Source organism: Phodopus roborovskii, unplaced genomic scaffold (assembly GCF_943737965.1).
Source record: "Phodopus roborovskii unplaced genomic scaffold, PHOROB, whole genome shotgun sequence".
NCBI lineage: Eukaryota > Metazoa > Chordata > Mammalia > Rodentia > Cricetidae > Phodopus > Phodopus roborovskii.
Window position 1 is genome coordinate 78778956 of NW_026126418.1, and position 27261 is coordinate 78806216.

Consider the following 27261-nt stretch of genomic DNA (forward strand, 5'->3'; position numbering starts at 1 on the left):
CAGAGTGGCCAGAACAGGTCACACCAGGGGGCAATTTGCATAGCTCTGACTCCATCTTTCCTGGAGTCCTGGGTTCTTCGGCCCCACCTGGTGGATGATGCCATCTGGGGAAGGAGCTTGCAGACACTGTCCTTTTTCATGCCTAGTGTCTCAAACAAGTGAGCATTTTTCTAACCCTAGTAGTGTGTTTTGACAGGGGGCACATCTTGTGGGAGGACTCTTCAGTCAGCCTTCTACTTTGAGGTCCATGTTCTCTGGTTTCTGCCAGTTCAGGAAAGTCAGGCTTGGGTAGGCTCCTCTTCTGTGCAGGTCTGACCCCTGCTATAAGGAAGGACTGTGATCAGGCAGGGCTCACTCTGCTGCACATGTGAAACCAGATGGTGCAAGTGATCTATGTCCTCTGGGACAAGACACTGCCCTGGGAGATACCCTCTCCTGCCAGTTTCTCTCCTGGTTCCCCAGAATCGCCTTTTCCTGGGATCTAGAAACTCATCCTCCAGTAGCCTGTTGCAAGTGTAGGTTTCTTTAAAGTCTGTTGTTTCATCTCTACATACAAGTGATGCCTTATGCATCGTGTTTCCCCGTCTGTTGTTATCTGGGTAGAAAATTCAGGTGAATTTGCACAGCTGGAGACAGTGCCATACTCCCCACCTCCAAAGTATGGAACCCTCACAGCTTATGAGGAAGCCTGGGTCAGGGGACCGGAGGGTACAGTGGCCTCCAAGGAGGGCCAAACTACTCTGTTATTAATAATTCATTCACAGAGGAAGCAGGCAGTGAGGAAGGTTCAGGGGTTCCTCTCAAACTGTAGTGCTGGCCATGTATTCCCAGCAGCTTGGGAGAGGTGAAAATGTCCAAACTCTAGGCCTGGATAGTGCTATTTAGCTAAGTGTTTACTAGAACCCTTCTGGCGGCTATGCCAAGTCTTTTGCTCAGTGCAGGCCTGTCCACTGATGGACAGGCAGCTCTCACCTGAGGGTCCACCCAGCATAGGGCCACAGCTCCACCAACCACCAGATGGAAAGGCAGGTGTAGGGACAGACAGTGTGAATGGGTTCTGATGAGCAGGTAATAGATGAATGGATTGACTAGGATGGACGGGTGAAAGGGTGAATCTTGAAACAAAGTTCCTCCCTGGGCATGGTGGTGCACATCTGTAATTCCAGCACAGGGGGCAGAGGCAGGAAGAGCTTAAGTTCAGGGTCAGTTTAGGTTGCCTAGTGAGATACTGTTTCACAAAACCAAGGGCTGGAAATGTTCAAGGGTAGAACATTAGCTTGGGCAAAATCCAGATTCCAATCCACACACTGCAACAGAAAAAGGAAATTAAGGATGCAGGTGAGTGAGTTCAACTCAAGAACTATCTCCAAAAAAAGAAAGAAAATTAAAATAAACACATCAGTGAGTTGGGAGAGCAATGGTGAGTGGGGAAAGCTGCTCTCTTGCCTCTCCTCAGCAACCCTGGTGCTCGCATAGGCTGTGACCAGGACATGCTTTAGAGCCAGAAGGAGAAAGTGATGGCTGACCTTGCTGGAGCTCCCCAATGCACAAGCAGAGTGGAGCAGAGCTCAGAGGTGAATAGACAGGAGCTAGAATTGGTTTGGGGAAGAGAACTAAGGCTAGCAAAAGGCACTAGAACCCCTCTCCTCCAGATAGGTCTAGCCCAGGCTTTCTATGGATCACTGCACCCTAGAGTGCCTCTTGCCTAGGCCTAGCAAATATAAAAGGTGCTTGGGACAAGTGGGAAGAGCCACAGGGGCAAGCATTGCTGGGACACAGTTCTGACCCCTGTCTCATGTCCTGTACCATCATCCTTGTATTATGGGTACTTCCAAGTGTAGCCCCTGAGTGCTGGAATCCAGTACCACTTTTCTCTAGGTTCCCACTGCTTACCAAGACCTATGGATTCTGCCTTGTGGTTTGGCTGTGACACCTCTTCACTTCACACCTGGCCATTGGTTTGGTTTTTTGTGTTCTTGTGACTGGAGTACACAGATTTTTATTCCTGATATCCCACTTGCCCTTAAGAGGTCACAGCTGCACATATTAGCTGGCAGTTCCTTTACTGAGGAACCACCAGCCCCTGATTACCACCATAGAATATGAGTACAGGATAGAATGTCCAGTTCTCAACCATGTCTTTGATGCTGTCATGGTTAGACATGTGAGTTCATGGGGACCATGTCTCAGACCATTGTCTATTGAGTAAGTGGAGCATTAGGTTACAAAGAAAAAGAGTGAAAAGATATGCACAGCCTGTTACATAATATACCCGTGTCCCCTTGACTCCTGCTGTGGACTAGAGCTGTCCTCCCAGGGTGTTCAGGAGCCTCAGCCCAGAGAAGTTTATATCCTGCCATCTAGATATAAACAGAGGTTTTTACCTCACTCCCTAAAGATCCCACCACATTCCCAATTATGCCATCAGTTAGGGACTGTTAGCATGTTGTCTTTGGGGGCCTTTTTCAGACTCAAACCATCTTGGTTAGGTATTGGTTCATGTCAGGGAGACCTTAGGGTGATTTTCTCTGTCCCTGCTTATTAGTTATCTGCTTGTTGCTGTGATAAAATCCTATGACCCAGAAAACTGATTCTAGCTCACAGTCCCAGAGAGGGAGTCCATAATGGGGAGGCATGCGCAGAAGCTGTCCTGGCTAGTTTTATGTCAACAAGCTAGAGTCATCAGAGGAGGGAACCTCAATTGAGAAAATACTTCCATAAAACTGTACTGTGGGCAAGCCTGTGGGGAATTTTCTTAATTAGTGATTGGTGTGGAAGGGCCTAGCCTATCGTGGGTGGAGCCCGACCTGGGCTGGCAGTCCTGGGTTCTATAAGAAAGCAAATTAAGTAAGCCATGGGGACCAAACCCATAAGCAGCACCCCTCCATGGCCTATGCATCGGCTTCTGCCTCCAGATTGCTGCCCTGTTTGAGTTCCTGTCCTAGCTTTCTTCAGTGATGAACTGTGAATATGGAAGTATAAGCCAAATAAAGCCTTTCCTCCCCAGTTGGCTTTGGTCATAGTATCTCTTCATATTGATAGAACATTGACTAAGACAGTGGCAGACAGCCAGAGTGGGAAGCTGAAAGGTCATAATGACCCTGAAAATGGAGTAAGACTATACGTTCTTAACGCACACCCCCACTGACAAACTTCCTTCGGCAAGGCTGTGCCTCTTAAAGTTCCCTTACTTCCCCAAACAGCACCATTATTGGGGTTCAAAAGTTCAGTGCCTGAACCTACAGGAGACATTTCTCATTCAAACCATCACACTCTAGCTTGCCATTGGTGAACTGAAGTATCATGAAGTTGATCATTTTAATGGATTGTCCCCTTTTTGTAAGCCTCTTGACTTGCCTGAGCTTCAGTTTCCCCTCATGTGGCTTAGTCGACATGGACAGTTGTTCTCTCCTGTTGAGAACTTGTTCTGGACTGTCCTGACTGTTACCTAAAGATGTGGTGGTCACTTGCTTTTCTGCATTTAACCCTGGCTATATGGCCCCCAACCAATTCTTAAATCTGAGGGGTCCTGGGGATCCACTTAAATTTCTATTAAAATGGCCAACTATCTCAGCTGACCAAGGAGGGGTCAGGCCATATCTCCTCTCCCTGAGCCCCTGTCTTTGCCCCCACTAAGGCCCAGCTCCTGAATCCTACCCCTTGTTGTGTTGCAGTGGGAACACCATACTACATGTCACCAGAGAGGATCCACGAGAATGGTTACAACTTCAAGTCAGACATCTGGTCTCTAGGCTGTCTGCTGTATGAGGTAAGTTTCTCATGTGGCAGATTGGTGGCCTATGGGGACTTCCATGAGGGTATAGGTAAGACAAGCTTACCCTATCCACTTAGGGCAGTACCGGTGCTGCACATACATACCCATCTGCAGTTTCAGGACCCTTTGGAGACCAGTCCTTCACCCTTCAGCAGACACAGCAGAGACAGCCTCAGAAATGTGGTCAAGCATAATCCTTGCTGGAAGGGTGGTTTGCAGTAAGCTGTACTATAGGCTCCAAAAAGGGGATGGACCAGTGGGACATCCCCACTGCTCTTCTCTGATTTCTTTGGTAACCACATTTATGTATTATTCATTGGTAAGACAGGTCCTACACAGGTACTGGGAATGGGTATGGAGTCATGCCTGGCTCATACCCCTGTGTTACTACCCTACAGAGTACTCCAGGCCCAACAATGTGGGCCTTGCTGCATACCTTTCTCCTCCCTGGCTGTTTCCAGATCTGGTAGCCAGCCTGGAGCCAGAGACAAGCCTGTTGAGTCTCAATATGCTCCAGATGAGGTAACTTGACAAGCATAAGCCTCACTCATCTAAGGTAGCCACAGTGGGGTTCTGGGTCAATGAGGAGCACAGGTCACCAAGAGAGGTGAAACTTGGGCCATCTGATGTCTCTGTCAGTGGCTGCACCTCCCCACCAGGCTGCTGGGACCCATTGCTTGGCTCCCAAGAATCTCCACTGAGCCCTGGCTGCCTGATTAGAGCCTTAATATACAAGGTTATAGACAGATGAGGACTATGGGATTAGAACTGAAACCCTGTCTGTTTTTGCTAGCCTGGAGTTTGTGTGAGGGTTGTGAATCTGGGTTGAACTGGCCAACCTAATGAACCCCATTATTAAACTGATGGCTGGGAACTGACTGCAGCAGTAACACTCACGAAAGTGCCTGGGGCTACACCAAACAAATCAAAAAAAAAAAAAAAAAAAAAAAAAAAAAAACAACTAATTCCTTGACCTCTGGGGACTGTTCCATGACTGCTATGTGAGATGCAGGCACCCACTACCCTACCACTGGTCCATGCAGAGCCCTTTGGCAATGACACACAGCCTCCTGGCTTCCAGACAGACTGTCTGGGGTCAGAATTTCAATCTCCTTACAAAGTATAGTATAGAATTCAGTGTCTCTTTTTGAGCCAGGTGCTTGAGATGTGTTAAGGCAAGGGAAGGGTGAGAGGTAGAGATACTGTTACTGAGCCTGCACCCCAGCAGAAGGTGACAAATTTTAAATCCTTGGCTAGAAAAGATGCCTTTGTGTACTAGTTGTGTGGGTTACCTCCTAGGACTAAGTAGCCCCGTGTCATCCAGAAGGCAATTCAGGCCAGAACAGTCAACAGTGAGGAAAGCCAAGTGTCTTTAAGACTCTGAGGCATCAGTTTCAGGAATAGACCTGATGAGACTTCTGTGAAATTAGGCATGGCAAGTGCTGGGGTAAGACTCTTGTATCACAGAAGTTTCTGTCCTGCCATGTCCTATAGCTGTCAAGTCCCAAATAAACACACAGGGGCTTATATTAATTAGAAACTGGTTTTGGCCTATTGCTAAGGCTTATTACAGTCTGAATTAGCCCATAATTCTTATCTATGTTTAGCCACATGGCTTGGTACCTTTTCTCAGTAAGGCATTCTCATCTTACTTCCTCTGTATGTGGCTGGCGACTATGTCTCTGCCTTTCCTCTTACCAGAATTCTAGTCTGATAACCCTGCCTATACTTCCTGCCTTCTACTGGCCAGTCAGCATTTTATTAAATAGTATGGGTGACAAATCTTTACAGTGAACAGGAACATTATCCCACATCACTCTTGTAAGAGAGCATGACCCAGCCATGTTAGGTGCTGGGGTGACAGGGCAGCTGTTCAAGAACTGCCAAATACTGTTAAACATGAGATCAGTTAGAGTGAGCGATTTTTACTTCATCTCTGTGAGCATGCCCATGGAACTCCATTGGCCTCCTAGGACAGAGATGCAGTGTCCAGCAGGACCTCAGACAGGGCAAAAGGACCCAAGGTCCAAATCTCAGCAGCAGCAGCAGTCCTCGAAGGATTGGGGCTTCCCTTTGACCTCGTCTCCAACTGCCCTATGTGTGGGACAGTCTACTTGCCTTGTAGAGAGAAGTGCATGAGGCCCTATGATTGAGGTGCCCAGCTCCCAACACTCAGGCCTCTCTGTGAGCCCACTGACGAGCTGAGCTGAGCAGCTGGCGTTTACTACCAGTCCTTAGAAGCCCAACAGCTTGACACATTTCCCTTTTTGCTTTGGCCAACAGGAGGTCTTGGCACAGCTCAACTTGGGTCCTCATGGAGGGAGTCCCCTTTGACCTACTCTCATGTGTACTGTCCCAATCCAGATGGCTTATCTTTTTCTTTTTCCATCTGTGTTGTGTATTTTCAGAAGCTGCTTTCTGTCACCTTAGAGTCACGAGGGTCTCTAAACATAAATACATCCTGACTGAGAGGAGAGCTATGAGCATCCCTCAGGGCAAGTGGAAGACTGGAGGATGACAGCTGGCTCCCTCTGCTCCTGCCAGCCCTGTCCCCTGCCCAAGCCTTTGTTACCATTCCTCAGAGGCAGAGGCAGCCCAGTCTTGGTGTGCACCAAACCCAGCCATGGCTTTGGTGAGTTCCCAGCCAAGCAGGCTGTTCCAAGTCCTGACTTGATGTCTAAACACATACCCGATGAGGTGGCTTCTAGCATGGTGGCAGGGATCAGCTCAGCCAGTTGATTATCATTGATAGTGTCCTGTGCTGCATGCCTTGTAGCCATGCAAGAGCAAAAGGCAGTGGGAAGCTAAATTAATCAGTCAGTTCCTCTAAGGATATTTGCCCACAAGGACGGAATTGAAGGCCATGGCTAAGCATAAACTGCCCTTTGTGGTGATAGCAGATTCTGCTGAAGCTGGCAACCCTCTACCCTTACAGTGTATCAGGGAAAGAAGTGTATTATTTTCCCAGAAAGGGGGGAGGGCTCATCTGGGCCTGGTGCTGGGTAATTTGCAAGAGACAGTCATGGCTTTCACCTTCCAGAGACCACCTATGGTGTCTTACCAAGGCGTCAGCTTGAAGAGCTGGGACAAATTCCATCTTCCCACTCCCAGCCTAACTTAAAAATGCTGAGGAGTCTCATGATCCCCAAGGAACGCATGCCATGTCACCATGACCAGGGGCTCAAAGTGTACAAGGCCAGAAACAGTCCCCCAGGACTAGCTGAGGTCTCACTTGGTGCTAGCCCCTTGCAGAGGAACCTCAAAGGCCCACCTAAGACAGAAACCCAGAAAGACTGTGGGCTGGGAAAAGCTGCTTTGGAATTCTGGCTGCCCAGTAGAATGGCCTGGAAAGCCCCTCCCTCAGAGAACCAGGCCTCAAGTCCCCTCTAAATCACTTCACTCCAAACCATGCTTGGGAGAAGCTGGGTGACAGACAAGAAGGTGCCTGGGTCCTTAAGTCAAGTCTCATCTCATTCTCCCTGCACATCCTAGGTTCTTTGACATACACACACACCCCTACTCCTTACCTTCCTGAGTTGTGTCACACCTAGAGAAGGAAAATAAAGACATGTGACTAACTATGAAGACAGCCATGACTCTTAGTGGTCTAGTGGTCTAGAAGTAGCCAATACCTGTGCCCCCAACAGCAAGTCCTTTGCTCCAACCTGCCAGGGGCCTGCTGGCCCCCAGTTTGAGTAAATCTCACTATCCTGGGTAATCCTTATAATCCCCAATATCACCAGCAGGCCCTCAAGTTACTTCACAGCCTGCTGTGCTTATCAGGGTGGCAGGCCCAGGGCCAGCAGCTGGATGGTGAGTAATTCAGACATGGTTTCTGATAGAGCACGCAGTTGAGGCTGGAGAAGCCCTAGTGGCAGGGAGAGCCCACTGTCAACTCCGTGTAGAGGTGCTTTCTGGGCCATTTGGAGTTCCAAACGGTCAGTTTGTGAAAATCCAATCAGATTGGTCTGTTGGTCCCTCTCCTACTGGAAGACAGGAAGATGACAGCTGGCTCCCTCTGCTCCTGCCAGCCCTGTCCCCTGCCCAAGCCTTTGTTACCATTCCTCAGAGGCAGGGGCAGCCCCGTCTTGGTGTGCACCAAACCCAGCCATGGCTTTGATGAGTTCCCAGCCAAGCAGGCTGTTCCAAGTCCTGACTTGGTGCCTAAACACAGTCCCACTAATGCTGACCTGGTGATTCCTAACATTCAATATCCTATCTATCCACAAGAAGCCAGGACACTCATCTGGATCTTCCAGCTGTGACTTGGAGGTCACTAGGTCACTCTGAGGGCCTCCTAGGGGCCCCAGCTCCTCCCTACTGTGACAGCAAATGTCCTTTTGAAGTTGCCCAATAATCATTCGCACCAAGGCTCTCATTTTCATTTTTGGAGCTGTATCACCCATGTCATTCCATTTTGCAGGCTTTATGGCAAAACCAGCTCCTGGGTATGAGTGGGGCCTCTGTGTACTTGCCACTCCCTGCCTAGTACAGGAAGGTCATTGCAGCGTTGTTGTGCAGCCAGGGCTCATGAACCATTTGTGTCAACACCTGCACCAAACCCTAAACCAATGAATGCCCCCTATTTTTGAAGCCATCTATAGAACCACTGGCCCACCCCTGGTCCTTTCTGGAGATGGCAAGCTGTTCTTGGAACCAGGCTGATCCCAGGGGGTGAGCAGAGGATGGGGGTGGACCAGGAAACTAAAGCTGCCAGCTTCCTTGGATTCTCTCCTGCTCTAAGCTGGGACTCTGACCCACTCCCCAACAGAAGTCCAGAGTACTCAGGTATGCCAAGTGAGCCAAAGCAAAGGCATTGACAGCCTGGTTCCTCAGTAGGGTGTCAAACAGATTGGACCTGGACTGGGTGGGGCATGATTACCCAATGGCCCTTCACTAGAAGGAAGGTAACAGGAAGTGAGTGACAGGAAACACTTGAATGCCATTATGGATTTACCAGTAGATGGGTCCCTCATATGCCATGTTGTGCTACCTCCATGTTCCTGTAGATCCTCCCTGAGGCTTTTCCAGGTACCTTAAACATGGTGGGGAATGTGGGTACTATAGGAAAAGGGAGGCCTTAGAGTCTGTCCCTGGTGAGAACACACTAGGGCTACTGTCCTAGTCCTGTTGCTCCCCAGAGCCTGTCAGCCTGCCTCTTGACGGTGCCCAGGGTGGTATCTGATCCATGCCATACCCTGTAGGCTGGGGCTTCCAACTAAACAGCCACCAACTGCAGAGCCCAGCTTCTGTCCACCCCATAGTTTCCCTGAGAGAGGGCACTAGCCTGCACACAGCAGTAAAGGAAATGGTTACACCTCCCCCTCTCCACATCTGTCCCAAGAGCATTGGCCCTTCATGCATGGCCTTTCACTGAAGTTATCTTTCGGGCAGACATGTTCCCAAGAATGATACTGCCACCACTCTTTAGATAAATCCATCAGAGTCAAGTATGGTAATCACTTGCCCGTAACCTAAGCACCCAAGAATGTGAGGCAGGGTTACCACGAATTAAGCTAGCCTGAATGACACAATGAGTCCCAGGACAGCCTGGGATTCAAACAGAGATGGGCAGAGGAAGGAGCTCGGTTGGAAAGTGCTCATCTTGCATGTAGGACTTGAATTAGAAACCCTCGCATGCTGAAAAAGCTGTATGCTGTGCATGTGTACTGGGTAGGTGGAGACGAGCTGATCTCTGAGGCTCACGGGTCAGCCAGTGACAAGTATCATGTCAGACCCTGTCTTCAAGAAAAGGTAGATAGTGACCTCTACTGTCCCCCTACACCACACACCCACACCCACACGGGGCGGGGAGGGGGGGCGCACACGCCTTTAATCCTAGCACTTGGGAATTCAAGGCCTGGTCCACAGAGCAAGTTCCAGGGCAGCCAGAGCTGTTCACACAGAAAAATCCTGTCTTGAAAGACAAAAACTAAAAAAAAAACAAAATAAAGTAGGGAGCAGAGTCTCTTGTCAGCCAGACCATGGGAGGAGACCTAAGAGAGCTGGGGATGTGGCCTCAGAATTCAACAGCATTTCCTTATTGCAATCCCAACCTCCTTGGGCTCCAGAGAGGGAGAAGCCCACAAGACATTCAACTGCAATGGAGACCAACCAGTGGTCCCTCTGGCTTCTGAAATCCTTTAGACCTTGATTGAGGCTGATGCCCTTGTGTCCCTTCCCTTGCAGATGGCAGCTCTCCAGAGTCCCTTCTATGGAGATAAGATGAATCTCTTTTCCCTCTGCCAGAAGATCGAGCAGTGTGACTATCCACCTCTCCCAGGGGAGCACTACTCTGAGAAGGTGAGCAAGCTGGGGGCCAGTCCTACTGTACTTCCAGGAGGGGTAGTGCACAGCTGCAGTAGGACCTAATGCCAGGCTAGGGGCACTGAATATCAGGGAGGTGAAAAGTGGGCGCCTTGGGCTAGCTGGTTGGTCTGCTCTTTGAAACAAGCCTGTAACCCTGGAGTTTGGGCTTTCAGATTTAATGCTGGGTGCAGGGGCTCTGGACAGTTGTTGGCTTTGTGAAGGTCATCTTCAGATGGGTTCTCCTTCATGAATAGGGGGAACTGACAGGCCTCCTGGCACATTCCTGGTTCAGAGTACAGTCAAGACAGGTCTATATACTTCCTTCATTGCCATTAGTCTTGTTCCCCTCATCTATAACATGGGGACAAAACTAGAATCTCCTATCCAGATTCATAAGGATTAATACATGTATCTTGCTTAGTAGAGTCAAGCCAGCATCTACCACACCATCAAAAGTATCTATTAGAGGTAACATAGCTCTATGTAAATGTTGCTAAATATCACCTGTCACATCTGTTGAGAGCCTATGGTCTCTCACTCTATAGAACCCAAGGTCAGTGTCTCATGATAATGGCTCATATGTACAGAACCTTTCCCTCATTATGTTTCCACTAAGGCAGTGTTCTCAAACTTTGGGTTGCAACCTCTTTGGGGGTCAAAGGACCCTTTCACAGGGGTCACCTAAGACCATTGGAAAACAGAAATATCTACATTACAATTCATAACAGTGGCAAAATTAGTTATGAAATATCAACAAAAGTAATTTTATGGTTGAAACTCACCATAACATGAGGAACTGTATTAAAGGGCTGCAGCATTAGGAAGGTTGAGAACCACTGTACTAAGGAAAGCTACACTAAGGAACCACTGTACTAAGGAAAGTTGAGGCTTTACAAGTAATACCTTGTGTATGGGGGCAAAGCCTAAGAGGCTCCAAGCCAGCCTCCAGTTCCACTGGTCCTCACCTGTGCAGGTGAGGAGATCAGGAGTGTGGAGAATTGTACAGAACTTTTCTGCTCCAGTGGCTTGAGTTCTCACTAGCCCCTCCGGTGAAAAGATTTGTTCTGGAGAACAGGCTGGAACAAATGAAGAACGGATTACATTGTTCACTGGCTTTTTCCTTTGTTTAAACTAGAACTTCCACACTACAAAAAGACATGAAACTTGACTCTACAGTTGTGTGCCCCTATGCCAGTCTGCCACTGGATGCCATCCATTCCACTTCAGTTGCAAGGCAGAAATAAAGTCTCCAAAGCCCTTAGCTTTATCTCCCAGGGCAGCCATTCTGTCTCACTAGCACACACCCCTGGCAGGTAGCAGCTCCAGACCCTCCTACTCAGCACAGGGTGTATCCCTAAGTACACCCTATTTTTAAAGCACTATTGTATCTTAAGGTGTCTTGTCTTTTTTGTTGTTGTTTCTCTCTATGACTAGTAAATATGTATTCTGCTTTTAAGTGGTTGTAGGGCAGATTTCACCTTGACGTTGTTTTCATATTTTCACCTGATGGGTCGGCCATGGTTCTCTTTGCAGAGCAGCTTCAGAAGTCACTGATCTTGGACTCCAGATGTGCTACAAACACCACTTTCATCTGGTCATGGATTTCAGTGTTTATAAAACAGTGGGATCACAAAATGACCAGGCAAAGGAGGGAGGCACACCCTATGCTTCTATAGGCCAGTTAAGCCAGCTCAATGTGGCAGGAACTCCAGTACTGGCCCCTAGCTGGAGGTGCATGCTGTAGCCCTAGGGCCTCTAGAACATCCCTGCTCCCTCCTCAAGCTCTGCCTCCTGAGACCCTAGCTCTGGTCCAGGGCCTCCCCTCTCTACTTTTGCTAGTAACCACCAGCACCCCAGCAGCAGGCACTGAAATGGAAACAGCCTTCCCGGTGTCTCGCTTAAGAAGGTCATTATTTTAATTACCATTAAAATAACTAGCACTCTGGCTATCAGAATAAGAGGGATCAGAGGCTTAAGGTGCCCCTCCTCCACCCTGTGGGGCGAAGCCTCAGTGTCTGGATAATTAAAAGCATGTCTTTCATGAGCACAATAAGAGGCCAGGGGGTGTTCAGACTGCAGCCTTGCTGCATGTTAATGCATTTATTATGATCAATAAGCTCTTTCCTTGAGTTTTCTCTGGTTTGGGCTTTGTGTGACTGAGAGCAGACATATGTGCATAGGGTGGGTACTCACAAATCTGCACAAAGATGTACACAGGTGAAAAATGAAGATTATTTGAGGGTAACAACTCAGGGTTTCAAAGCTTCGACTTTGGAACTAGACAGGCCTAGGCATGCATGGACCTGGCCACCCCGAGAGCTGTGTGACCATATATTTTATCCTTCAAAGCAATCTTCACTTGAAAGGGGCCAACAGTACCATCTGTGTAGGTGCTGTGTGGCAGAACATGTGGATATGGGTAGAAGTACCTGAGCACTTTAAGACTGACAGAACTGCTCTTTCCTTGCAGCTCCGGGAACTGGTCAGTATGTGTATCTACCCTGACCCCAACCACCGACCTGATATCGGATATGTGCACCAGGTGGCTAGGCAGATGCATGTCTGAACATCCAGCACCTGAATGTGGCATGCCTCATCAAAGCCAAACACCACTTGTCTTACTTGAGTCCTCTCCCCAAGTGGCACCAGGAAGCCCCCACAGCCAAGACCAGAGGGCTCAGCATGCTACCAAAGGCAGCCTCTGCCTCTGCCACTGAGTTGAAAGCATGCTACCAAAGGCAGCCTCTGCCTCTGCCACTGAGCTGAAAGCAGCTGGGTTATGGTCAATCTCCAAAGTCCTTTCTTTGAACTGTTGCAGACAATCTGAGCTGGGCTATTAGTTGGGGGCTTGGCAGTCACTGAATCCCCTTTACCAACTGAAATGTGAACCTCTGCCTGGTTTCTTCAGACCTGTCCAGGCCCACACTGTCAGACTTGCAGGGAACGGGTGACTGGTGTGTGTCAGTGTTTGCAAACAGTTAACACCAGTTGGTTTAGTTCTTGGGACCTTTCCATACAACCAGACTATGTACTTCATTTACTCTCTTGTAAGGGGATACAATAGAAATAATGGTTTAGAGTAGAGGTTCGCTAATAACTTTCTCTGTATTATATAACTTGAGTGACAGTGAGGAGCACCTAGCATCGGGACATTGAGATGCATGGTGTCTGGGAGACAGGAAAGTCCTCCTCTTCTGAACCCTGCCATATACCATTGCCTCCTGGAATGCTATGGCTCACTGTAGAGTAAGTTTGCATCATTTTCATCCATGGGAGATAGCAAGAAAAACCCAAGAGCTTTGCCTTCACACGGGTCTTTACAAATTCTGATTCTATATCCTTCTAGTATGACTTGGGCAAGTTTGTTGGCCTTTTTGACAGTATCTAAAACAAAAGATGTTATTTGGACATGGCAGCCTAAGTTTGTTATCCCCGCACTTGGGGGATCAAGAATCCACCCTAGGCAATATGGGAAGTTTGAGACTGGACTCAAAAAAAAAGAGAGTGATGCAAATTAGCCGCCTGTCACCCTTTCAGAAAACAAGTCTGTGAACCATGAGAGTCAAGAATTAAAATACAACTGTATTATGTGCAGGAAAAGCAGAAATATGTTCATTTACTTTTTGTTTTCAATAGGATTAACTGTGAAGACTAATTTATAAATGTGAATTTAAGGAAACTTAAGTGCCGGAGGAAACAGTCTGAATTATTTTGTTATACTATGACAGTGGTATCAACTGGGTCACGATCCCTTTGGCAAATCTCTACCTCCGAAAAACATTTACATTATGATTCATAAAAGTAACCAAATTAGTTATGAAGTAGCAACAAAAATAACTTTATGGCTGGGGCTCACCATAACATGAGGAACTGCATTAGAGGGTGACAGTTTTAGGAAGGTTAAGTACAACTGGCCTATGCAATAATCAAACAGTACGCATTTGGTGGCAGGCCAGTGCTACTGTGTCTGGTCAGATGATGTTTAACTTGCTGCTGGGTGAACTTACTACCCAAACCTCTCAAAAATAGGGTCCCTGGATGGCCACCATCTTCTGAGCAGAGTCTGCACTCCAGGTATGGCTTCTGCTCAGAGCAAGCTCTCTGTGTTTTAGACAAAATGGGAAAAGGAGTGACTGCTGAGCAGCTCAGGGATGGCTCTAACAGCAAGTCAGCGTCATCTTGAATTGCAGACCAAACCTAGCACACAATAACAGCACAACTTCTTGAGGCACCTTTAGAAACAACTTGCCAGGCCCAACACAGTCCAAGGAATAAGTTCCCCCAAGTAATTTGGAGAATCAGCCAAGATGCCACCCACAACAAATCCACTGTACTCTCTCAAGCTGGCTCTAGCAGTTTCCATAAGGGAAGTGGGCCTCCAGTGGTCCACCCCATAATACTCATTCTGGAGAGGATCAATGTCTCTGTCTCCTGCCCAGCACTAACTCCTGAAAGTTTTCCTTATTCTTGGTAAGCACTGCATCTCTTCTGAGGCTCTGTTCTATCTGTCCTTGGCACAATTAGCCTCTGTAGAATAAAGAATTCCAACCACTGTCTATACCAAGAGAACCATCTGCCCAATAAAATGGCCCCTGAGGTGTCCAGAGTCTCTACCAATCATCATTCAGAGAGGTAATACTGATATGTCCTAATTATTACAAAAAATAGCAAACCCCAAGCATTCCTTCGATTGTCATGAGAATGGCCAGAGTGCAGCTCACCAGTTTCACACAGCCACGGGAAAGCCAAGTTTCCATCTGCCTTTTTCTAGACCAGAGCATGTATATAGCCCAAGAACTCAAACTGAAGGTGTCTGTCTGGTGTGTATGTAGAGGCAAACTTGGAGCCTTGTGCATGCAGGGCAAGCCATCCACTGTGCCATGCCATAGGTGGAGACTAGATCACTGCTTTCCACTTGACAGTCACCTGGGGCCACCCCCCCCCCCAAGTGAAAATGTAAGCAAGCACAAGTCTGGGTAATACACGTTCATTTGGAGAGCCAAAGTCAATCTGGTTTCAGGACATACCACAGACACTCACCAAAACATGGAAGGAGCCCAGACCCACAATCCCCACATTGCAGATATTCACTGGGTTTTGTCCTTTTTTAATTGAGCCTCACTGGGCCAGCAGTAGCCTAATGCGTGTTTTGGGGTGGGGTGGGGTGGGGTGGAGTGGGGTGGCCCCCAGTCACCCAGAGAGATAACCAGCTACTCCAGCACCATTCACGAAGTGTCCATGGTCTGGACAGTCTCTTCTAGCACCTCAATCTCCAGAGTGGTGACTTTCTCAGTGAGGACCGCTGTAGTGCCTTTTTCACACCTGTACCGGCCAAACCTGAGAGAAACAAAAGCAGTTAGGTCAGGACAAAGACATTGTGCTCAGACAGCAACAGGCTTGACTGGAGTCCTGGCTCTGGGAACTCCACCTCTGTGGCTTCAGGGAGTCAATTGCCCTTGACTTCCAAATACTACAAAATAGGGACACTTGAGGGGTATGTGTGGCAGACAACATTTAAACATAAAAAGCACTGCTTTTCCATTTTCCTTTCACACTCCGCCATCCTCCGTACATGTTAGAAACTACTTGGTCATCTAACTTCAGGCTATCACTTCCTTAAAACTCACATCCTTCTGTGCAGCAATGTGAATGACACAATATGGCCTTCTGCCCCACAACTCTAGAAGCACCAGCAATACAACTAACACAGTCCACAGCCAAGCTTCAGGCTCATCACTTCAGAACACACAAGGCCAAGTGTCCCTGCAGGGGCATGGTGAATCACCACCAGACACACCCACCTGACCTGCCATGATCATATGCTCCTAGGAAATTTGTCCATTCAAACAGACACTTGGGCTCCAACAGGGAGCAGAAGAAAGGGTACCTGATGCTCAGGTGGACTCTAGGAGGTACACTTTTTCAAAACACATATGTCCTTGTTTCCTTAAGGTTTAAAGATGTCTCTTGGTACCAACCAGGAAGGGCACTGGCAGTAAAGTGCTGCCCTGAGACCAAAGTTCCAGTGGCCCAAACAGCTGACTCATCTGACTTTTACTGTCTTAAAGGGGAGTGGACACAAGTGCCCCTGTACCTTTTGGGTAAGACTGTTGGCCTTAGCAGCATGCAGGGCAGCAGCCAGGTCAAGAGTGGTGATGGGCACAGAGCAACTGGGAAGCCTTTGCCCTCACTTGTTTTCCACTCTGGAGAGGGTTCCTTTGTCTAGGCAGAATTCTTACAGCCAAAGGACAGTGGGATTCTAAAGTGTGTAGATACCTGGTGCTGTCCCAAGGCAGATTAATGCATACCTTCCTGTGCTTAGCCCCTTCCTTATCATCTTACCAGCTAGCCCCCTTGTCATCTTGTTGGGCCCATACTCACCCCAAAAGCTAGGATGGAACCTGGAGCCTCACACATTCTAGGCAAGTGTTCTGCCATAAAACCACATCTCTGGCTCCACAGTGCTGCTATCTTTTGCAACCACACCCAGCCTTCAAAGGTAGCTTTTAGAATTCTCCACCTGAGGGACTGACTATTCAGTCCACATGGAACAGAACTACTCCCCAGTTCTCTGCCCAAAGATCAGCATCCTTTAGTAGAAGCCGTTCTCCCAAACCAGCCTGTATATTAGAGGGGGCTTCCCATTTCACTCAAAGCCTGGAGAACTCAGATCACACTAGCCAAGCTCTATCATTTCAAATACAGGACTGATACCCAGAGCCACCATGCTAACTAGTGGCCATCCCTTAACCCACCCCTCAAAACTGCCAGACACTAAGCTTCCACAATGCTGAGAGCAGCCTACCACAAAGAGCTGTTGGCACTGAAGGACACCCTTTCCTTGTGAATCTAGAGCTAGGGCTCCTCAGTGGATGAGAAGCAAGCCTTCCAGAGGTCCTGTGCTACTAACCAGTACCCATGTCCAGTTATTGCCGACTCACTCAGGTGGTTGTGGCTAAAATCAGAACTCAAGACCCAGAGTGCTAAAGCAGCTAAACACCCATAAGAGCTTTATTTCCATCAGTAAGCTACAGGTAAATGCAGACGCCAGGTCCAAGGCCTAGACCTAGAACACCTCACTGCTCAGATTCTGGCTTGCAACACAGAAGTGAAGCATCCATAGAGCATAGGCCACAGCTTCAATGGCATAACTCCCTTTTAGCATGAACAACACTGGTAGCCACCATGGCCACAATTCAAAGGCTCCTAGCCACGGACATAGAACGTTTAGGATGTCTTGGGCCAGCCTGAACAAAGTTTGTGGTCTGGCTACCACGAAACCCAAATACCTCACAAGATTCCATTCAGGGCTTAAGATGCTGAAAAAAACATAAGGGGAGGCAGGAAACAAAAGGAGAAGAAACCTTCATGTCCCAGATCTCAGCTTGAAGCTCTCTCCTGCTGATATGATAAATGAAGACACTTCTCTATGCCTGACCACAGCCTGTGATCATAAAGTAGCCTTGACTCAAGAACTGTTGTATAAGCTGCTTTAGAATACAGGTTTTCTAGGTGTGGGAAAGAATCCAGAAAGCCCAATCCAGATGGCATGGAGATTCTAAAGGTGACAGGAAAAATGCCATCACCTTCACTTACCTGGTCCCCTTCTTGTTGGGCACTGAGTATGGACGAAGAAAGTCCAGCTTGCTCTTGCTGATGACACACAGATCGATGTTGCTTCCAGACCCCAAGTCATTAAAGATGCCAGCTGCAATAGCCTCACTTACCAGCTTCTTGGCTTCTTCCTCCTGAGAAAGCAAAAGGCAGCCATGATGAGTTGTGTCCATGGAGAATGGTGGGCTGCCTGCTCAGAAACACATAGGATGGATGCTTCACAGGTGCATTCAAGAGTGGTGGTTAAAACGTCCCTACAACTAGGATGCTTTCAACACCCATTTTCAAAGGAAGAAAAGACAGCAAAGAACTCCATTTGGCTGGCCTAAAACTCTTCAGGTGTTAAGTGGAGGCTTGGGGCCTTTTAAACCTTTCATGCCCATGCCCCTTCTTCACCACAATGTCTTCCATCATATGTTGTCAGCCTCCATCATTTAAAGCAAGACTCAGTAAGTTCTTCTGTGAATTGAAAGAAAATAGCCCCCAAAGGGAATGCCACTATTAGGAGGTGTGGTTTTGATGAAGGAAGTGTGTCACTGAGGGCTTTGAGGTCTCATTTGTTCAAGCTACACTCAGTGTGGTACACAGTTCACCTCCTGTTGCTTGTGCATCAAGATACCTTCTTTAGCACCACATCTGCCTGCATACCACCATGCTTCCCACCATGATGATAATGGACTAAACACCAAAACTATAAGCCAACCCCGATTAAATGTTTCTCTTTATAAGAGTTTGTCATGGTCATGGTGTCTTTTCACAAACAAAAACCCTAACTAAGACATCTTCTCATAAGGGCTGGGCAGTAAATATTTTAGGTTGTCTGTTACAGCTATTCAATGCCACCACTTAGCACAAAACAGCCAAAAACAATACATAAACAGTATGATTATGTGCCCCAACAAAACTTTATTAACAAAACAGGTATTAGGCTGAATATGACTCATGGCCTTAGTTTAGTAAATGACCAAAGATACTGTTTATAAACTTTTTTTTTTCTTTTTCTTTTTTGGTTTTTCGAAACAGGGTTTCTCTGTATTGTTTTGGAACCTGTCCTAGAACTAGCTCTGTAGAGCAGGCTAGCCTTGAACTCACAGAGATCCGTCTGCCTCTGCCTCCCAAGTGCTGGGATTAAATGTGTGCACCAATGCCTGGCAATCAAAGATATTGTTGATATTTAACTATGATTCTAAGATAGAATCCTCTGACAAAGCTGAAGTTCATAAAATAAAGGAGAAAGGTTAACAAGTTCAGAAAAAAGTCAAAAACAAAAAATTAACTAAACCAACTTCCTCATAACATAATGGAGAAAATCAGCACTGTGGGGCTGAGGCAAGCTGATACCAAAGCATAACTATAGTTAGACTACTTACTTGCCCCTACAGAATTTGCCTCAACCCTACTATGAGCATACAAGTTCATTGAAGTAACTTGCTGTTCCTCCAAAAAGTTTCTCAAAACTTTTTTAGTCAAGAAAAGCATCTTAGCTGGGTGGTGATGACCACACCTTTAATCCCAGCACTCAGGAGGCCAGGCCAGCCTGATCTACAAAGCTGCAAAGAGAAACCCTACCTGGGGGGAGGGGGCATCCTATGCCAAGTGAAAACACTAGGGCTACACAGAGGTCTCAGAACTCACCCTCTTGAGATTTTAAAAGTTCACTGAAGCATCAAGCATCAGACCTATGTGACTGCTCCAGGGCATGACAAGGGTCAACAGAGTGTCAATAATGGCTGCCTCAGTGAAGCTTAAGAGAGGAGCTAAAGGCAGGATGTAAATAAACAAAGGCACCCAGGAAACTGGTACAATGCAAGTATGGAGATAGAACATGGGCCAATGAAGCTGAAACCCTTTATGCAACAAGGACAGAAATGAGCCAGCCTTTTCTATGTGCTTCATCTGCTTCAGGGGGGCACAACACATGAGCCCAAGGAAATGCACACATCTCACCAACTCCAACCCCCATGAACCAAATGCCCCAAATTTGGCCTAAGAACCTTGATGGACAAATTCAAGTTGTGAGAAAATCTGAGCCAGGCTGGAATATCAGTGATAGCACTGCCCTCTACAGACCCAGAGGAGGAAATACACAGCTCTGCAAGAGTGGGAGGGATCTTTACCAAACCAGTCACTGGGCACCTTTGTAAGGGCTATAAAGCAAGTTACTCTTATGGGCATGCATGTGCACAGTACTGTAAGAATTTACCCCAGAGGACCATCTATATCAGGAACTCTGTTGTGGGAATTCATTCTGCCAATAGCTTTGGGGTACCGGCCTTAAGGTGTGGCTTATTGTCTAAGGATGTGATCTCTTTTAAAGGAGAGAGGGACCCCCCGGGGGGGCCCCGGGGGCCGGGGGGGGGGGGGGGGGGGGGGGGGGGGGGGCCCCGCCCCCCCGGCCGCGCCGCGGGGGTGTGTTCCCCCCTCAGCATCTTTTAATGGATTGATACACACACACACACACACACACACACACACACACACACACACACACACACACACCCACGCAAACAACCCCCCTGAGTCAAACCCCTGCACCTACCCCTTGGGAAGACCCAAGTGAAGACCTGCATGTGCGCACACTGGGAGTGCCCTGCTTGCTCCCCTGCTCAGGGCTGCTATCCTTCCTCCCCCTTCTCTTTTCTCCACTTAACCATTGCCTTTCCTTGTCTGTTCTCATCTCTGTTGCTAGTGCTCTGAACAAGGCACTAGGGACAGGGAGGAAAGAACACAAACCAAAGGGTCGGCACCTAGCTCCCGGGCAGGATGAACTGGTCCATGACAGCTCTGTGAGTCTGTTTCCCCTCAGCAACAATCATTTCAAAAAGTGAAAATTTTAAATGTAAATAATTTGGATACACAAACCATAACAGAAGGGAAGGCAGGAAACATTAACCCCAATCTAAGGAGTTGATACAGACACCACCCCCCTCTCTCCCCTCTCTCTCTCTCTCACACACACACACACACACACACACACACACACACACACCATAATGTATTAAATACTGAGTCAGGCACCTGGATAGCCATTATCCAGTTTTACTCCAGTTCCCAAACATCTTCTGAGGCTCAGAATCAGAAAGAATTGTTGAGAGGGAGCCCTAAGGTCACACAGCTAGCAGACAGTAATAGTAAAACAGGTTTGTGGTAGCCACAAACCATATCAGCTAACAAGTAACCTTTCTTGGGCTCTGGACTATCCACTAATCAAGGACACCAAGGCTGTGTCACTCCCTGTCACTATGGGCCTCAAACCTGGGTTAAGTTTAAGAATGGTGGCTGCCAATTTCTGTCTGGTAAGTAGCAGCTCCTCTAGCAGGCATCTATCTCTATTATGGAGTATGGGGCCCTGTGCTTCCCACAATATCCATGGACCACCTACCTGACAAGGGCCTCTCCATGGTGCTGGAATAATAATGTTCCTACAATGCCATGTCAAGGATCAATATCAAGATGAAGGTCTTATTTCATGTCCTTCCCTTAACCACCAAACTCCCTCAAACACCAGGAGGTTGAAAATGTCTACACATTACTTATACAGTATCTTCAACAATTATTATTATTATTATTATTATTATTATTATTATTATTATTATTGAGACAGAGTGTCTCTGTAGCTTTAGAGCTTGTCCTGGAATTCACAGAGATCCACCTGCCTCTGACTCCAAAGTGCTGGGATTAAAGGCAATTACCAACACTGCCTGGCAAAAGAAACTGCTTTATATGTCAAATTCTGACTTAGAACACAGTACTTTATAAATAAACTTCTAGGCACAGATTAACCTGTACTATTATTTATTTGCAAAATTTTACTATAAGGAAAAAAATGTAAATGTAACTAACATGTGCTTCAATATTTTGGAAACTATTAAGAAAATCCTAAGAAGTGGAGAAAACACCACATTTTATCATCTTTGGCCCACAGAACATCAGGAAACACTGTTCTTCCTCTAAGATCCATTCTTTCTAGGGCTCTGCACCTCCCCTTTCTGGGTCCTGAGCAACATCTGCCTGGGACAGATGCTGCAGAGGGACTCTAACCCAGCCATGCAGACTCTATGCTCCCAGCTGGCCAGGCCCAAGTGCTATATTTTCTCCCTGCTTTGTGGATCCTCCTCCAACCAGCCAGCTGCTGGTGGATTTACATTGCTTATCTCAAGGGAACTTGGAGATTCAGTGTGTTAGACCTGCAGGACATATACCAGCTACAACAAAATTAGCTCTCCAGGATAAGTAAAGCTTCAAAACACTCATGCTGCACACCGCAACCCTAGTGATGGAAAAAACCCAATAGAGGGTCTCAGGTTCAAGGTCATCTAGCATACATGGTGGAAGCAGGCAGAACTTTATGTTCAGACTCATACTTCCTACTGTGTAGGTAGGGACCAGTAACCACATTTCTGAGATCACTCTTCTCTCTAATGTGATGACAAATTCTACCTCACAGGTTTGCTGCAAAAACTAGAAATCAAGTATAGAAAGCAACTGCATTAGTGACTGGTGCATGGCAAATGCTTAATGGGTAGTAATTCATTTAATAAAACAAGCTAGAGGGCTCTTATAGTCCACCTCTAAACAGCAAACTGCAGGTACCAAGCCTTAAGCCAGAAAAGGGTGGTCCAGACAAACCTGCTGACAAGACTTCACCCAGTGCCATAGAGAAGTTCCTGTTATAATTAAACCAAGCAAAGCATACTCCCTAAAAGTTCAGAGAATATAAAAGGAGCACTTCCTGCTTTATGGCTACAAAGACCAAACTAACTGGGAATATCAGTCCCCTGGGCCACCCTGCTTCTTAAATGAGATTACAATAAGAGTGATGTACTGTACTCCAAGTCAGCTGTGACAAGCAGCACTTTATAGAGCTATCTGTTTGTCTCCATCACTGCACCACACAATGTGTCCCTGGACTCCAATGTGCAGCTCCATTTACCGCTACATGACAAATGGGCAGCACTTGTAAAAGGCACAAAGAGGTCCACGTCGGCCGTGTAATGGTCACCACAGCTGTACCCGAGTACTTGAGGGGACAAAACAGACCCCCAAGTTCATTAAACTGACCAGTAATGGATCTTTCAAAAACTGCCTTAGGAATCATACAGAAAAGGCTAAAATAAATAACTCAGCATGGAAGGCTAATCTAAAATGGTGTTTGATAAATTATTTATACCACAGGCGATTGTCTGCATTTAATATTGGAGCTACTAGTAACATCTTTAAAAGATGATTTATGTGTTGTAACGCTATTAAACTTTATATTGGCCCACTGCTAGCTATAAAGTCTGCTGAGATTTAGAGAATGAGTTTTAAACTGTCACTGCAACATCATAGGAGATGGAGACTGTATTAAATCTTTACTTTAAACCTGTTATCTAGAGAGTTGTGTTTTGTAGACACTCACAAACTGATAGATTACCTCTGCATCCACTACATTGTGGGTCCAAATAGTAATGTAGAGAAACTTCTACATGTTATCCCACCTACAGCTATAATCCAATTCCTCTTCTCAGTAAGGTGATTTTTAGATTGGCAATGTCACCAGAGTAAAACGTAGGTGTACCAGCCAATGGGCACCCTGCACAGTTCAGCTTCAAATTAATCATCTTTAAAGAAACCCTGTGTAACCTGACAGCTTGATTATGCATACCAAATATACTTATGCTGGGAGCAAGGAAAATATTAAGTATGTATTTGACTAAAAGCCTAACATACCATGTTTTCCAATGCAAAAATATATGTATATGACCAGTCCTTTAAAACGATACTTTTATAACCAAATCATTTAGAATGTAAAAAGAAACAAAACTGGTTATTTGCAGGAAAATAACTTCTGTTATGTAGCTAGATGGAAGGCATGGGAAAGGGAGGAAGTGACCTCTGTGCCTACTGTTTATTTGTATTTGCTGGGGGTGGGGGATAGTATGCAAGGGGAAACCAGAGGACGATGATGGTGTTGGTGTCTTCCTCAATTGCTCCTCTACTTTTTTTTTTTTTTTTTGTTGGTGGGGGGGGGGGAAGAGATGGGGTTATTCACTGAACCTGGAGCATACTGGTTGGCCAGACTGACTTATCAAATAGCTCCAGGGATCTGCCTGTCTCTGTGGGTCCACTGCTGGGAATCTGAACCCAGGTCCTCAAGCTTGAACTGTGTAGCAAGTACTTTACCTACTGAGCCCCCAGTCCCTCAACATTTTCTCACAGCATCACAGAGGCATTTCTTTGCCTTCTATCCCCTCCACCGGGAACTGGAGAAAGTGACTCTTCTTCCTTTGTTTCCTCTAGTGATAAGAATGTGGGGTAGCATGGTAATCCAATTCTCACATAACTTCTATTACTTTTTCTACTTGCTACTGAATCTACATTTACCCTCAGTTGCCAACAATTTGCTCCTTTATTGACAGCATATATTTAACTCCTTGGAACCAAGTGTGAGAGGGCTGTATGGATGCTGGTCAAAGAATACAAATTTCAGTAAGGAGGGTTGGGTCAAGAAATCTCCTGTATTACATAATGACCATAGGTAATACATAACAAACATAGAACTGGTTGAGCATGGTGGTGAATGCCTTTAGTCCTAGAATTGTTGAGGCAGATGTAGTGATGGAGGCCAACCTGGTCTTCATAATGAGTTCCAGAACAGTTAGGGATACACAGTGAAATCCTATCTCATGGAGGTTAAAAGATGAAAGAAAGAAATGTTAAGAATCAGAATTTATTAAAATAATCTAAATTAATCTTGAAAACTTACATAATCTTTCTTTGCTTTAATCTGGAATGGCCTGCTGTCTTATGCTCGATTAAACAGAGACCTTGAACTCACCATCTTTAGCACTCAGGCCCATGCACACAAACACATACACAAGGAGTAATACAGCTTACTACTCTGATGATCTGAGGCAGAACAGGTTAAGTCTGGGTGTGGTTTGAGTTTGGCTCTTACAAAAGAGGACCACACTTTTGTACCTCACACCTTTTCCATCTTTGTATGCCAGGAAATCAGTATGCAACATGTACAGCAATAGATTAAGGAACAATCTCAACTTCAAATAACATACAGCTTTGCTAGACTCAAAGACAAAGCCATAGGACAGGCCAATACCAAAGAGAGAAATTCCAAATTATACACCAGTCTCAACTGGAGACCATTCAAGGACAATTAACAACAAGAAAGAAAGGACTTGAATATGACATTTTGTAGTGAACTGTTAATACATTGAGGTTTTTACTATGCCATTGATGGGGCCTAAATTTTATGGCTGGTAGGTAAATAAACCTTAAGGGCTCAAAAGAGTATTTTAAAAAGTTCCCTCCCCCAATAGTAGGTTTCTTGCACAAATCTGATATATCCCACATGTGGGCACATCCTTTATAGTGGAAAAGCTAATTTGTTTTTCAGACTGGGGTTGGGTGATGAAGTAAAGACATCCAAATTTCAGGTCTGGCTCGAGCTCTTGGGCTAAACAGGACTGCCTATCAAACATCTAGAAGTCACTGTGTAGAAGTAAACAGCAACTGTACCTTTAAAGTTATCAATTTCAGCAGATACCTATAATCTGAGCCCTTGGGAGACTGTGGCAGGAGAATCATCAAGCTCAAGACTAGCCTAGGTTAAAAGCAAACCTTTTATTTAAAAAAAAAAAAAAAACAAAAAAAAAAACCCAACCCCAAACTTAGGGGCTTGCTACTCTTGCAAAGGACCCTACCTTAGTTCCTACCTCCCATTCGAGGTAGCCTGTGACTCCAGCTCCAAGGGATCCAATGGCTCAGGCCTTCATGAGCACCTGTACTCATGTAAAAACAAACACACACATACATACATACATACATACATACATACATACATACATACACACACACACACCAATCTCTTTTTTAAGCCAAATTTAAAAAAAAAATAAACACAAATAAGTTAAAAAAAAAAAAAAAAAAAAAAAAAAAAGCAGAATGTGTCTTTACGATTGCAGTGATGTGGGCTATTCTCTTGGGACAGCTTGGTATGCTGCCCCTGTATGGGTGCTAGAGTACACCTGGATGTGGGTGATACAAATCACGAAGGAAAGCTTGTGGTGGATGCAAGAGAGATTTTAGGGGTACTTAGCAAGGATGGGAGGGCCCATCTGGGCTGTCCCAGATAACTAAGTAGGAAAGCCCTGACTATAGCTAGAAGCTTGGAATGCACCAACTGCACAGTCACAATAAGCCAGAATAGGCCAGGAAAAGTAAAGCTCTAGAAAGCCTGGTCACTCAATGAACTACAAGTAGTCTGTAAGAATGAAGACAGTGCTTCTGTCCAAGGGCAATGAAGAAGAATAAAAAGACAGGAACCCAGGCGCACAGGATTCACAAATCTTCTAGAGCTCTAGAAGAATGAAACTGTGGAGACTTATGTGCTGAACACCCATAATCACCCAGCCTGTTCTGCTTCTACAGGTGGACATGGGGCATACACAAAGCTTGGCTGATGCACCCACAGGCACTTGGCTGTGTGTGAAAAGAGCCAGGGATTTGTGCCAACCTAGTGCTTAGCAACACCAAAGTCTCTCCCTCATCCTACCATTAGGAAACTGATGGCGGGCAAGTGGTTTTGCTGGAATCTGTGACAGTGAATGGAAAGAAAATACCTAAGCTTCCAGAGGGAAAAGGACCAAAAGAGATGAGAACATATTGCTTTCCACAAGGAGAGGAAATCAGTGTTCACAGCACAGTGTACACAAATATACATTTCCAAGGCTGCACTGAATCAAATGTAAGGAGATAGAAAACATAAAGCCTAGGTTTAAAAAGAATGTGAGAAATATGCCCAGAAATCCTCAAAATCTATTTTTTCACTCCTGATATAAAATGGCCAGATAAGACAGTTGTTCACTGGAAAAGGGGAAGAAGGTAGGTAGGTTTGACATTGGGTTGGAATACAGTTCAGTGATAGAGTAAATGTCTCTTATCTGTGATACCCTAAGTTCAATTCTCAACACAAAAAGAGAAAGAGGGAGGGAAGAAGGCAAAGGTGTGGCAGGGAAAGAGATAAAAGCAGAAGGGAATCTGTACTATTAGGTCTCAACAGATGCAAGCCCCATCCTGTGGCCAGGTACATGCATACGCTCCAGGTCAATGTAGAGTATCGTCTGCAGCATCCTGCTTCCATAGCCTCAAGCTCTAGGAATGGTAGGCAGAAGGATGTACACAGAGAGCACACTTGTTCCAGGAAATTTTAAGATAGTCCCAAATAAAGCAAATTTCAAATGATGCAAAATTGTTCAGGTTCAATCAGCTCTGCATGAACTCATGCCTGGGTGTAAGCACACACTGCAGGCACCACTGTACTAGGGATGCGTTCTGAGCAGAGCCTGTTAGGGAGGAACATTCAAGCCCCCAAGGAGAAAGGAATAGCCAATCTTACTATGGTGAAATATGTGCTACCAAGAGACAGGCTTGACAAAGAAGTTGTGGATAATCAGAGATTTCACCAGTTAGGCCATGAGAACTGGGCCATGTCTTGAGATTAAAGGTAAAAGAAAGCCAAAGCAAAGGGCAGAAGGGGCGTGTCAGAAGGAGCCAGGAACTGG

At 46.3% G+C, this 27261-nt stretch overlaps 2 protein-coding genes across 4 annotated transcripts in view; one reads left to right on the forward strand and one right to left on the reverse strand.

The window, feature by feature from the left end:
• Nek6 (NIMA related kinase 6) overlaps positions 1–13768 on the forward strand; it is a 71343-nt gene extending 57575 nt beyond the window's left edge. For all 3 annotated transcript variants that reach the window (XM_051185383.1, XM_051185384.1, XM_051185385.1), the window contains 3 exons: positions 3675–3769; positions 9965–10078; positions 12555–13768. In XM_051185383.1, the coding sequence (XP_051041340.1) occupies positions 3675–3769; positions 9965–10078; positions 12555–12650 (305 nt within the window). In that variant the 3' untranslated portion in view covers positions 12651–13768. The remainder of the gene's footprint in view (positions 1–3674; positions 3770–9964; positions 10079–12554) is intronic.
• A 1407-nt stretch (positions 13769–15175) lies between these two features.
• Psmb7 (proteasome 20S subunit beta 7) overlaps positions 15176–27261 on the reverse strand; it is a 55236-nt gene continuing 43150 nt past the window's right edge. The window contains exons 7-8 of the mRNA XM_051185388.1: positions 17681–17832; positions 15176–15421 (exon numbers count right to left, since the gene is read on the reverse strand). Coding sequence (XP_051041345.1) covers positions 15310–15421; positions 17681–17832 — 264 coding nt within the window. The 3' untranslated portion in view covers positions 15176–15309. The remainder of the gene's footprint in view (positions 15422–17680; positions 17833–27261) is intronic.